The sequence below is a fragment of the Ascaphus truei genome, chromosome 2 (assembly GCF_040206685.1).
Source record: "Ascaphus truei isolate aAscTru1 chromosome 2, aAscTru1.hap1, whole genome shotgun sequence".
Classification (NCBI taxonomy): domain Eukaryota; kingdom Metazoa; phylum Chordata; class Amphibia; order Anura; family Ascaphidae; genus Ascaphus; species Ascaphus truei.
This window is the reverse complement of record NC_134484.1, coordinates 57,193,642-57,206,656: the sequence shown is the minus strand read 5'-3', so window position 1 is coordinate 57,206,656 and position 13,015 is coordinate 57,193,642. Positions and strand designations below refer to the sequence as shown.

The 13,015-nt window shown below is 40.8% G+C and overlaps 1 protein-coding gene across 2 annotated transcripts in view; it reads right to left on the bottom strand.

Moving 5' to 3' along the window:
• The window catches only part of RSPO2 (R-spondin 2), a 192,493-nt gene extending 182,061 nt beyond the window's left edge, over positions 1–10,432 (bottom strand). The window contains exons 1-2 of one of the 2 annotated variants that reach the window (XM_075582475.1): positions 9,675–10,432; positions 9,006–9,354 (exon numbers count right to left, since the gene is read on the bottom strand). In XM_075582475.1, the coding sequence (XP_075438590.1) occupies positions 9,006–9,099 (94 nt within the window). In that variant the 5' untranslated portion in view covers positions 9,100–9,354; positions 9,675–10,432. The remainder of the gene's footprint in view (positions 1–9,005; positions 9,355–9,674) is intronic. The other variant, XM_075582476.1, reaches the window with a different exon arrangement.
• Positions 10,433–13,015: the final 2,583 nt, after the last annotated feature.

The window sequence follows — 13,015 nt, the reverse complement described above, 5'->3', positions numbered from 1 at the left end:
GTGACTGCCACTGGAGAGTAACTTCACACTCACACAGTAGGGTTGTCTGTGAACAGGGCATCTTTACTGTTGATGTAGCAAACTGCCCCCTTGCAGCGATCAGCTCAGCCGCACATCTCGCCGTACTGTCCCTTGAAAAGGTACGCCCTCCCAATGGAGTGGGATCCCCTCTCCCCGCAGGGAGATCACCCTGTGCCAGGTCCCTGGACACAGTGTGGCCTTGTCAGGCTTAATGTAAAAGCGGGCCACTAGTTACTGCACTAGTGGGCCCTTCATTTCCCAAGTCTCAACATAGACTTATTCCTTTAACTCTCTCTACCGCTCTCCCTCCAACACACACTAACTTTGGGCAATGCTGTGCCTTATATACTTCAGGAACTGTCACAGCTCTGATGTCACTAACTGTGGACTCAGAGCATGTAGCCGCTCCCATCCATCCATAGGGCACCTCACCAGGGTGTGAGGGCAAACCTCCATGATTACTGCGAGACAACTGCAGACCATTTTACATGCATGGCTACAATTGTGTATTTACTGTCCCTGAGAAATCTGTGCTTTAAAGTTAGTCACTGGGTTGTAAAAAAGAAACAGTGGCAACTGTATGTTAACAGTCTATGAATACTCTGTATATTGCACTATACCATTAAAGTCACAATTACAGTCACTGAGCTATGAGACCGGTAGGAAGTACAAATATATATGCAAAGATACTACAGAACATAATGTTTATTGGAGTATACAGGTAATAACATACAGTTGTGTGAAAAAGAAAGTACACCCTCTTTGAATTCTATGGTTTTACATATTAGGACATAACAAACATTTGTTCCTTAGCATATCTAAAAATTAGGTAAATACAACCTCAGATGAACAACAACACATGACACTGTGTTATGATTTATTTAACAAAAATAAAGCCAAAATGGAGAAGCTATATAACCGTGTCAGTAAAAATTCCTATGTGTTGTGTACCGCGTACTATAATTGTGAAGCGCTTTGAGTCTCATTGGGAGAAAAGCACTAAAAAATAAAGCACTAAGAAATAAAAAGTTATCATCAAAAAATAACATTAAAACAACACAACTTACATACATTGAAAGTAAGGTACACTATTCACAATAAAAAGGAACCTAGAAAAATGAGATGGACGTTGATGTTTTCTTGTTTGTTAAAGTATTTAATTCAACCGATGGTCCTTCAAATGGAGAAACACAACTGCTGGTTGTATGACACAATGTATTGTCCAGATGACATTCCTTTGTTTTTCAGGATAAGGAGCTGATGATGTACAGGTGACATAAAAACGTTGTCCATATGTTATTGAGCAACTACACTAGTGTAACCATTTGCTACAAGGAAAGTTGCGCATGTGCTATCTTTGGCACAGAAGGCTGCCCATAGCACTGATTGAGATGAGGCACACACGTGAAAATGTATCTGCACAATTCTCAAAAGTGAAAAATCATAGCCCCAACCTACCTCCTTTAAGTCTGGAATATGAAACACCCACAATACCATACTTTACTGATGCATTTATATGTTCCTAAATATCACATTCAGAGAAATTCTACTGTTGCTGTTTCATTAATTAATAGCATGTATTTATTTCCTTTAAAAAAAAAAAACGATAACTGCCGTTTTTTGTCTTTGACATTTGGTTTGAGGTGTAATTGACATATGTGGAGAGCTGACGCACAAGTAGCATTCTCTCCGAATGAAACCACAGCCTAAAAAAAAAAAAAAAAGGACAATGAATGAATAGAATGAAACAGTCATAAAAGGAAAGACTATGCACGGGAATTAACTGAATAACTGTCAATATATTAAATGTTTTATACAGGCATACCCCGGTTTAAGTACACTCACTTTAAGTACACTCGCGAGTAAGTACATCTCGCTCAATAGGCAAACGGCAGCTCACACATGCGCCTGTCAGCACGTCCTGAACAGCAATACCGGCTCCCTACCTGTACCGAAGCAGTGCGCAAGCGGGGGGAGACTATAGAGCCTGTTACAAATGCGTTATTTCCATCAGTTATGTACGTATGTGACGTTTACAGTACAGTACATGCATCAATAAGTGGGGAAAAGGTAGTGCTTCACTTTAAGTACATTTTCGCTTTACATACATGCTCCGGTCCCATTGCGTACGTTAATGTGGGGTATGCCTATATATATCTACAGTATATATAACAAAAATATTAACTTACTTCAAACAATATCTAAGCAATGCTCCCTTACAAAGACAGCATTCTCTTCTTAAAAACCTACCCTGAGCTAAAATCCCATCAGATCTTCATAGCGCGGATTCTCATCTGTCACCTAAAATAGATAAATGTACAATATACGTGTAACATGTAATGAATGAAAGATTCAAACGCGCTGTATTTGTAGATTGTTACTTTTTTAACAGCAAGGGAATGATTTGAAATGTTTCTGTGCAAGGCATACTATATTTAACATGGAGGTAAAAATTGTACACTGCATACAATTTAGTGTAAATCCAAATGTATGTTTCACTGTATCTCACCTTTAACTACTATATTTCCATCATTTCAAAGTACTTATACTGTACAAATGTTGGTTCCAGCGTTCGGTTTCAGTCTGATCACACGCTATGGTTTCCTTGAAAAATATAATTTTACATTTTCACATATTAAGTAATTACCTTTACTTAGAACAAACATAACACATCATTGTCACTGACAAATTCAGGCCCAAAGCCTGAGTATTAAAATACAAAGCAAGGAGTATTCAAATAAAAAAATGGGGGTGGAAAAAAATGACACATAAAACATCAACGCATTAAAAAGCACTGTTCTCATCCCATACTGGAGAAGAAATGGGTGTCATTTAAAAAACAACAACATTAAAGCCTTCAAGATTATCAATCAAATGTTAGCTTAAAAGATAAAGGAAGAAACCAGTGCATAGTATTTTAACAATAAGTTTTTATTTTTCATATATCGCTTTTCTCCCAATATGACTCAAAGCGCTTCACAATTACAGTATAGTGCGCGGTACGCAGCACGTAGGATTGTTACAGATACTTCTTGCCCAGATGAGTTTACAATCTATGTATTTGGTGCCTGAGGCACAGGGAGATAAAGTGACTTGCCCAAGGTCACAAGGAGCTGATTTGAGGAATCGAACCAGCGTCCCTCAAGCTCAAGTCCTTGTTTACAAAGTTAGGGTCTTTACTCACTGAGCCCCTCCTTCAGCTCCTGTACCCTTTTTATTCACTTTTTTTTTTTAAAGGACTCTTCTCCATATAAAGTTTATTATAGTATTAGGCTGCGGCCACACTGCCGCTGAGCGCGCTCATGCTAGAGAGTGGTGACGTCACCAACTCTCCAAGCATGAGCGCAGGCTGTCCTGCATAATTTTGCAAGCGTGAGCAGGGGGCGTGTCATTGGGTGGATCAGGGCTATTTCTGTGTGTGGCTGTGTGTGGCTGTGTGCATTGAGTGCTGATGAGCACGCTTCAAAATTAATTTTATCTGTCTAACCAAGTGCCGAGCTTGGGAGAGCATACGTGTCCGTGCACGTCGCGTGAGCGGGCCTTGCAGTTTTACATTCACTGAAGTAAACGCGCCAAGCGCGCTCAGCGGCAGCGTGGACGCAGCCTTACGTAGATGTTAATATTGTTACTAAATGTAAATATTTATTTGAAAACATAAACATGACACTAGAACATTTTAACACAAAGATAGTGCCCAATTTTTTGTGTGTAATATTTTATTGTTGATTTTAGGTGTTCACTCAATAACAATTACAAAGGATATAGGAAAGCAACATAACATTAGATGACATTATGACAATGATAACATATTTTGATTTAGCAGGGATGGGAATACTGTAGTAAGTATGTTTTGTAATGTCCCAAATTAGAGGTTAAATTCCAAGTGTATCAGTTCAGTTGGTGTGTCCTTATTGGGTTATCTGACAGTTATCCATTCAGAATCCGTAGTTGATGCGACTTGGTGGAACCCTCATATTTGTTTCTTGGTCCTTTTAAAATTGCACAAGGTGTAAGAATGAATTATTAACAGATACTATTAACTACATTAAAGATGCAACTGTTATACAGACATTTTTTGGGGGGTGCATAAAGTCACATGGCTGCCACACTACTTGGACCAAAGGAATGCTTTACTGGGGAAAGGAAGTGTTTGGTAACCAACAGATCATAATTATCTATAAATGTTATTTCTCTTTCATAACACATTTATAAAAAAAAAAGGAGTACATACCTCGTCTTTTTCACTCCTCCTGAAAGTAGCTCTCCTAAGAGACCGCTTTATGAGTCTTGGCCATGAGGTCTTTAGGCGGATCCCAGTAAAGTTAACTCCTTCTTTGTGGGCTCAAATTTCACATATTTGTGAACATTGCGACTTTGTTATTCTTTTCAAATAAAAAAAAACTCAAAACAAAATATGATCGCACTGTGTTCATGAATATAGTTATTTTTTTTTATTTTTGAGCCAAGTGTGTTTAAATTTCAAACAGTCAGTCTATCGTCATATACCCCGCTATTCAAAGCTGTGAGAAGGTCTTCCAGACGTCATAGCATCAAGGAGATCTTAAATTCAGTGTCAACACGCAAATTCCAGTGATCTTTTACAGCAAATCCAACTTTTGAATAATGGTTTTCTCATTGGTCTCTGATCACAGAGTGAGGCTAACATTTTATTTGCTGCAAGACTTGTGATTGGGTTATTAAGGAATTCAAAGCCCAAAATACTTCTTCCGACATTTTGATATGTAAAAATGAATTCCAAATGCTGATATCTAAATTACTCAATCACTAAAAGACTTAAAATCAGGGTTACCATGCCCCTTATCAGGTTGATAATAAACTTAAATCAGCTAAGCACTCATGCCAAATGTGGGTAAAAAAAAATGTAACACAATTATAAGTACAGATTGTAATACACAAATTCACAGTATATAACCCACAGATCATATATACATATCTTGGTAACATCCAGCACACAGAAGTCCATGCACAAGGATGCTGCTCTATTCTGAGGATCCAACCCGCAGGTCCAATAAATGCTAGAAGAAAAGAAAAGGAGAGCGCAAAGCTCATAGTGAAGACTGGTTTTTAATAAGACAAAAAAAAACCTTTTTAACTGTTTAACAGCCTTCACTATGAGCTTTACCCTCTCTTCTTTTTCTTTTCTTTTTGATATGTGTAAGAATCCTTTTCACTTCGTCACTTCAATTTAGCTTCTTTTCCCATTTTGATTAACCCTGCCTTCGCCACAAAGGAACTACAACGCAATGCATGGAAGTCCCAAGTTCTGACAGCCATGGGTTAATGATAAGATATCTGCATTTAAAAACTAGACTTTCTGTGCTTTCCCCCGTTTTTTTGTGTTCTGTTTACAAAAGCGGAACAGCTTCTCGTTGTCATGATCTACCCATTGCAGATCTGTTAGTAAAGGGTCAGTCCTGTCTAGCACGATAGGGAACGAAGAACTGTGACATATTTAATAGGTTAAATGGGATGACTGGCAGCTTTAGAAACACAAAATCAAGTATAAAATTGGTTAAATAATCACTTGAAACGTTTAACATTTCCATGGTAAAGAAAAGGTTTGGATGCTTTTCACAACCTTTATCAGAAGTCTCTTGGTGATAAGACTGTTTGTCACTCCGAAAGCCAGGTTAACTGCCAACTTCGCTCTGATTTTTGTTTCCAAATAAATCACGGTGTTATCTTTAGTCAAAAAGATAACCATAAGTAGCTGATATGCACGAAGTCAGTGTTCCCGACGACGCAAAGCGATATATATATTAATCTCACAAGATACAAATATGTCTGATCAAGAGACCTCTGCAGTAGAGGCTTTTTGAAAATCCTCCAGCGGTTGCAGAATCCGTGGATATTTCTTTTATAATCCTCCTCGGATTGCGGAAATCCGCGGATTGTACTCTTAGGGCTGGGACCCCGCTGCCTACTACAGCGTCCGCTGCACGGACGAGAGCCCTCCCCTCAATGGCGCCGGGCCCGCTGCGAGGGTGGGCCGCAGCTCTGAGGCGAGAGCTGCTCCTGCTCTCAATAGAATTGAGAGCAGGACTCGCATCGAGCGATACGGCACGCCCCCCGGCGGTTCAGCCAATGAGGGCGAACCTGCCGGGTGACGTCATGGCCGCGCCTCCGTCACTCCCCCGCCATGCCCCCCCCGGTCTCTCTTCCTGCAGCTCCCTGCAGACCAGGTAATCGGCTGCACGCGCCGCCAATCTCACGGGCGCGCGTTGCAGCGGAGTTACCGGGGCCTTAGCCTTAGAATCCTCCAATGGATTGCGGAATCCGTGGCTTGTACTCTTAGAATCCTCCAACGGATTGCGGAATCCGCGGATTGGATTTTCAGTGATTAAAAAAAATATCCGGATAGACGAATCGCCCTTTTTGAGCCTGATTCACGGAAATCCGCTGACCAAAGGAATCGCCCGATCTGCGGCAGATCCACATCCGCAAATAAAATTTGCCCATCTCTACTCTGCAGTCTTGAAAGTATCTTTATTTTAATATTGGTCCACAACCTACGAAGTATCTCACTGTTGGCCAGATTCACAAAGCTCCGTTATCATCTTAAAGCGTTAACGTCAAAGCTGAGTAACGCAGTGTTAAGTGCCGTTTTCAGCTGCAATTAGCCCTTGTGTTACAATAGTGCTAATGATATGAGGTGTTGCTTGTAACAAAGCCCATCCACAGAGCTTCATTATAGTTAACGCAGGGATTTAACGATGCATTACTTAGGTTATAGCTAAGTAACCTAAGGGGACCCTGATATATAAGTTTTGGAGAGACTCTCTCTGAAAACCCATATTTCAGGGTCTGGACGGAGCTAACGCCACCTTTAGGCAAGACAGGTGTAAGGCGAGTCATGTAAAGCTAACGCAAGGCAGTGCTAATTTAATGTGCTGTTAAGCCTATTCTAATGAGATAACTTTTACATATTATTACCTTGTATTATTACCTTGTGGATTGGCGTTAACCTCAGGGTATAGGGGAGCACAGATTCAATATGAAATGAGAGATAAATGGAACATAGTGCAAATAAAGTCTAAAATGGTGAAGTGTATTAAACACTAGGTCAAATGGAGGCTCACATCAATCAAAATTAGGCGTTTCAGAGATCAGTGGCAGTGAGCTTGACTCTGGTGTGTGACGCAAAAACTTCAATCAGATATGGTGGTGTGGGATGTCACTCATGGAATTTTACCAATCACGGTAAAGAGGGAAAAAGCATCCATAGCGTAATCCAGTATAAAAATATATTTATAGAAACAATAAAATGAACACTTACACAGTGTCAGAAGAATACAGACACATAAAATGTTGATGTCATCAGGTATGGTTACTCCCCGCTTCCTCCGTCACCGACCTCTCTGTCTCAGCTCCACACTGCCCGAATCAATCGTCTGTGGGGCTGCAGGTGAATGTCCTGATGGTGAGAGGGTCTTTAGTGCGAGCTCTCACATCCGTGGAACATTTTATGTGTCTGTATTCTTATGACACTGTGTAAGTGTTCATTTTATTGTTTTTATAAATATATTTTTATACTGGATTACGCTATGGATGCTTTTTCCCTCTTTACCGTGATTGGTAAAATTCCATGAGTGACATCCCACACCACCATATCTGATTGAAGTTTCTGCGTCACACACCAGAGTCAAGCTCACTGCCACTGATCTCTGAAACGCCTAATTTTGATTGACACCACGTGAGTCTCCATTTGACCTAGTGTTTAATACACTTCACAATTTTAGACTTTATTTGCACTATGTTCCATTTATCTCTCATTTCATATTGAATCTGCGCTCCCCTATACTTTGAGGAAATCAACGTTTGAAGTGAATTCAACAGACCATCCATTTACAGGGTTTAGAGCTGCAATCCTTATTTAATATTTTCATTTTTAAGTCACTATATGATTACACATTGCACTTTATTTAAAGTTTTTATGATATATTCACTTATAGAAGGCACCATCATATGCCCTTTATCACTGCGCTGACCATTTGCACTTTGTTGCATTTTGTTTCTTCACGTTAACCTCAGGAAACATAACGTCTGTCACTGACTTTGATAACATGACATTATGAGCCCTGAGTTTTGTGGATTTGGTCCTCTGTCTGTGACTCATACAGTTCCTAGCACCCTTTATAAATACACGCAAGCAGCTATTGTAATTTGAATCTTTCTAAGGAAGCCAATTACACTATTTGTTTTTCTCCTTCTATGGTTGAACTACTGTTTAAGTTGGGAAAATTGACACAAGACACAAAATTCATATTTCCCATTATTATATATGTGCAGGTAACCTGCCTTAACCCTTTCTATATTTCCCGTACAGTCACCACTAATACCACAAGCTATGAAACAAAAGTGCAGAAATGTAATCAATTCATTTTAGTCAACTGACATTAGGTTACCAACTTACACTGTAAATTCCAAAATGTACATAGCTTTATAAATTGCACCAGGACAATTTTGAACCTATTTCTGGAACATAAAGCCTATTGTTAAAGAGAAAATGAGTTTCACATTGGTGTGTAGAAAGGCTGCAATAAACAGCATAGTGACTGTAAAATAAAAAAAAAGTCAACGGTAATATTTGACTGTAATTTTCACTATAAAAACCAGAACCATTTCTAACAGTGTTTGTAGATCTCAAAGAATCTGTAACTTGTAATCTGACACATGCCTATATACCTCCACCTATTGCCCCAATAGTAAAACACAGTATTTAGGAGAGATTATATTATAACCAAAACTCCTGCTAAATACATTCCACTATAGACACATCAGATATCAAATGGCATCCTACCCCTGTGACATAATAGCCAGATATCAGTAGCATGACAATATAGATGTATCTCATGAGATGGTTCTGGTGTTTCCTGGAAGACACGTGTGTGTGTGTGTCTGTATCAATTACATAAACCTCTGGTGGGACCCTTCCCTCCCATCTCAATTCCCCGGGCACTTACCTCTTTTGCTCCTTCTCCAGCGGTTCACTTGGCAGTGGCTGTAATCCATACAGTTCAGGATAATCAGAGCAAAAGAAAACAGTCTAAACTGCATTTGGGCGACGTATATTGTCAATTACGTATGAAATCAAATGAAAAAAAAAATAATGATCAGGTTGTTCTGTATTTCTTCTTGGTGGCCAGAAAGCGGCTCCTTAGCTGTCAATAGGAGTATAGATGTGTTCAGGTATTGCACTGAGATCCAGACTTCCAGAGTCTTATATCTAGCTTCCAAGTGGCATCTCGTAAGAGCTCTTAACGGTGGGCAGCTCTATTGAAGCATGTTAAGAAAATCCATGTGTTTTGTAACCTAGTAAATTTATGACAATTAAATTAAATAGCACAAAGAAAACAACGTTTAATTATCACCAAGCTGAGCTGCATTGATCTCTGAGCTTTACATTGCACATGCAGCACACATCATTCAGTTCTGGACTTCTTTCATCTAGAGAATTAACACTTCTATCCAGAGCTCTTTAAAGTAGTAATCATCTTAATCGAATATCGGGGTGTTATTAAAAGGGATCCAGGTAGATGGATTAGCCCCTGAAATCCACCTGTTATCCAACAGCCCTGATTTATTAAACTGCATTATACTGCTTCAAAATGCCTTTTAAAATATCCTCTTACCTCGAGCAGTAAAACCATAAAGCTGAGTGCTCCGCTCAATAATCCCCGGTCATCGATTGGTCCAGAAAATGATCAGATTGCAATCACATATATTGAAACACGTGACTGGCAAAACTTTGGTGAAATGGGTATTTTGATCACTGCAGATCCAGCCAAACTGACTCGCAGACCACACTCCCAGCCTCTTCCCTTCACTTTTGCAATGTCAGAAAAAATAGTGTTAATTGATAAAGTGATTGTAGTTTGCCATCAAACAGTGATATGGGACCTATCCATCACATGTAGATCCTGCTGTGAGCTGTGCTGCTTGTGCTGCCGCTGCTCAGTGTGTATAAGCCCATGAGGTGGTAGCAGTGCTTGTCCAAAACCTCCCCTGTTGCTGATCCTTTATACAATCACATCATGTGTGACGCGAGGTCCTCACACCCTCTCTCCCACTGGCTCTGATCAGACCCCTGTAGGTTTCCCTATGAAGATGTAAGCAGCCTGTGGCAGGTTTGATGCTTCATCAGTAAGTAGGTGGTGCTGTGGTCCTCCACATACACCGCATCGCCTCTCAAGCAGACTCTGCAGCTTCCCCCGGGGTCCTAAGTAAAGCAAAGTCTCTGCTAAAGCGATCCTCCTCTTTCCCTCCCTGCATGCCTATCACACATGTGGGATCCACGTCCAGCTCCCTCACCTTCGCCTTGATCAGAGGATCTCCGCCGATGGCTTGTACAATCTGGTTATATTAAGCACATGTGATCGCATACTGAACAACTTGTGGGTTTGTGTCAAATCAACAGAGAAATAAGCTTTGCCACCAGCTGGAAGTTTTAATGTGCAGAATGTGCAACTGCAAAGAGATCGCTCTGTACCTTTGTTGCACAAGCACAGAAAGAAGAGAGAGGGGAGAGCCTGGCTGATCCTAACCCTTCCTGCACTGAAACCTTCAGCTTGATTTTCACATCATTTGACAGCATATTGATTTTATAGCTTTTAAGGTAGAAGATATGGCACCGCACGTTTTATTATTGTTTCTAATTACCACTTTCTATTGTGACAACCATACATTTAAAAAAATATATAGGTTTTTTTTTTTTTTTACAGAATCAGCATACAAAAATGAAAACACAAGCAATGTTTGGGTAACACGGAAAGTAAACATTGGAAGAAAGGAATTCCTGCTCCAAAGAGTTTACTACTTAAATAGCATTTTGGGAGAATTAAAGACTAGAGCCAATGCATTAGGTTACAGTGCATGACCAGCACTACGTTGTGTAATCACTTTGTTTTCTAACTTCCAGGCTAGTGGTAATGTCAGATCGCAGACATCAGTCACATTGAGGGGCGGGGTACACAGTTTTAATCTGCACAACGCTGCTTATGCTGATATCGATACGTAATAATCTATTACTAATTGAGCCTCTTAGATAGCAAAACATAGATATACGTTTCTTGAGTATTGGCAGTGATAGTAGTATTTATTAGACATGATATCTTCAGGGTATACAGCGGAGGTGCTGAAATCGGCATTTACAAAATGAGAAGCAACATTACGCATTGTCAGTACAAGCAGCGGTGCTACAGGCGGGAACACGTGTGAAAGGGGAGGCCTTGCTTTAAATAGTTTACAATCTCACATGGCAAATACAGATGTATTATAGCCTGAAACGCGTAGGCTATACTGTTTGTTTTTGTTTGTTTGTTTTTGATCCATTAAACTTTATTTTTTTTTATCGTGGGAACGCACCTCTGTATTTTTTACAAGCCAGCAGTGTTTTTAGTGCTCCGTCTTTTCTTCCTCTTCTACAAATACAGATGTAGCAGGCGTTCTGTTCACCCGCTAACGCGATGTGTTGGGAAATGTATAGTGCGTTAACATGTGGCAACTCCATTCATTTCAATTGATAGCGCATCAAAAATGGGTGTGGCTAATATGCCAGGGGGTAAAGTAAAGCCAGCTGCATGCAATAACATTTACATGCAATAACATTTACATCTAATAACATGTACATGCAATAACATTTACATGTGTAGCTAAGACTGGTTTCCTTGGCTACCAGTCTGCCCCCTCCTGGCTCTAGGCACTGGTAAGAGCAGGCTGCCAGGAGTAATCATGGGTTTTCCCCACACCCAGCAGGTTCAGTGAGTCACAGGGGAGGCGGTGGGACAAGGCCTTTGTATGCCCAATCAGGGAGTCAGACCTGGTACTCACTTCCCCTGTACTTAAGGAGCTGCACTGCTAAATTTAGTCAGTGCCTCTACCTGCTTGAGAGAAGCTGGTCTACCCTAACAATCTGTATTCCATAAGGGGAGTGGATGGGAGAATATACCCCTTACTCCACCAGGGAGTAAGGGAAGAGCAAGGACTGCTTTAGGGCCCCTTGACCTGGAGTGGAGGCCCAGGGGACATCCTGAGGGTGAAGCCCAAGAACTGATGTAACCACTGTGTGAGCGGTGTATGCTGGCCATCTGCAGTGTAAGAATAAAGAGTGTTCCTTTTCAAATATACCTTCCTGCCTGAGACTGCAATCTATCAGGGGGAGTGGAAGAAGGTTATCCCACAGGGATTGTCTCCACATCCCTGGGGCCTGCAAGAGATGGAGGCGCAGTCACCGTGAGCAGGGCCGTTTTAAGACCTTCGTAGGCCCTAGGCACTTTTATTTATGTGTGTCCGATATTTTTACTCATTTTTATGCTAATTTCATCGTTTGCTTGTTTCTTTCGATACTAGCAATATTTGGCATTGATACTTTTGTTTCGATATTTAAAGGTATCGATACTTCAAAAGCATTTTAAATTAAAATTAGCTGTTTTTTCTTATTTTGTGTTTTTTTTTGTTTAGGTATTTTTTCAAGTGAAATATTGTAGGCCCTAAAAGGTTTGTAGGCTCTAGGCACTGTGCCTAGTCGGCCTTATGTATAAAGCGGCCCTGACCGTGAGTACGAATCAGTTACTATCCCAGAAGCCTGTTCTGTTCTCCCCTACAACAACGCGGGAAGCTCAGATCTACTGTGAGCCAGCAGGTATGCACCCCACCACACCGTGTAGTAGTGAAATCTCCCAGAGGGTGGGGGAACATGTGTTACATTTGGAGGCGCTGCTGAGATCATCAGGACAGGTTTTCAGTGAAGCAAAACTGGAAGACATAAGGTATGCTTCCAGCGAGAGTACCAGAGAAGGAGGGAGGCAAGGTGTAGTGTCCAGGGGACCCCGGCACACAATAACCAGGGCTCAACTTCCCTGCCAGGGAGCTACAGCCTAGGCTGATCTAATAGACAAACTGTGCTGAAACAGAGGGCTATTGCTGTTCTAGTTGGCCTGAGGTGGGTAGTCGGGATGTCTAAAGGGGGTGCTCT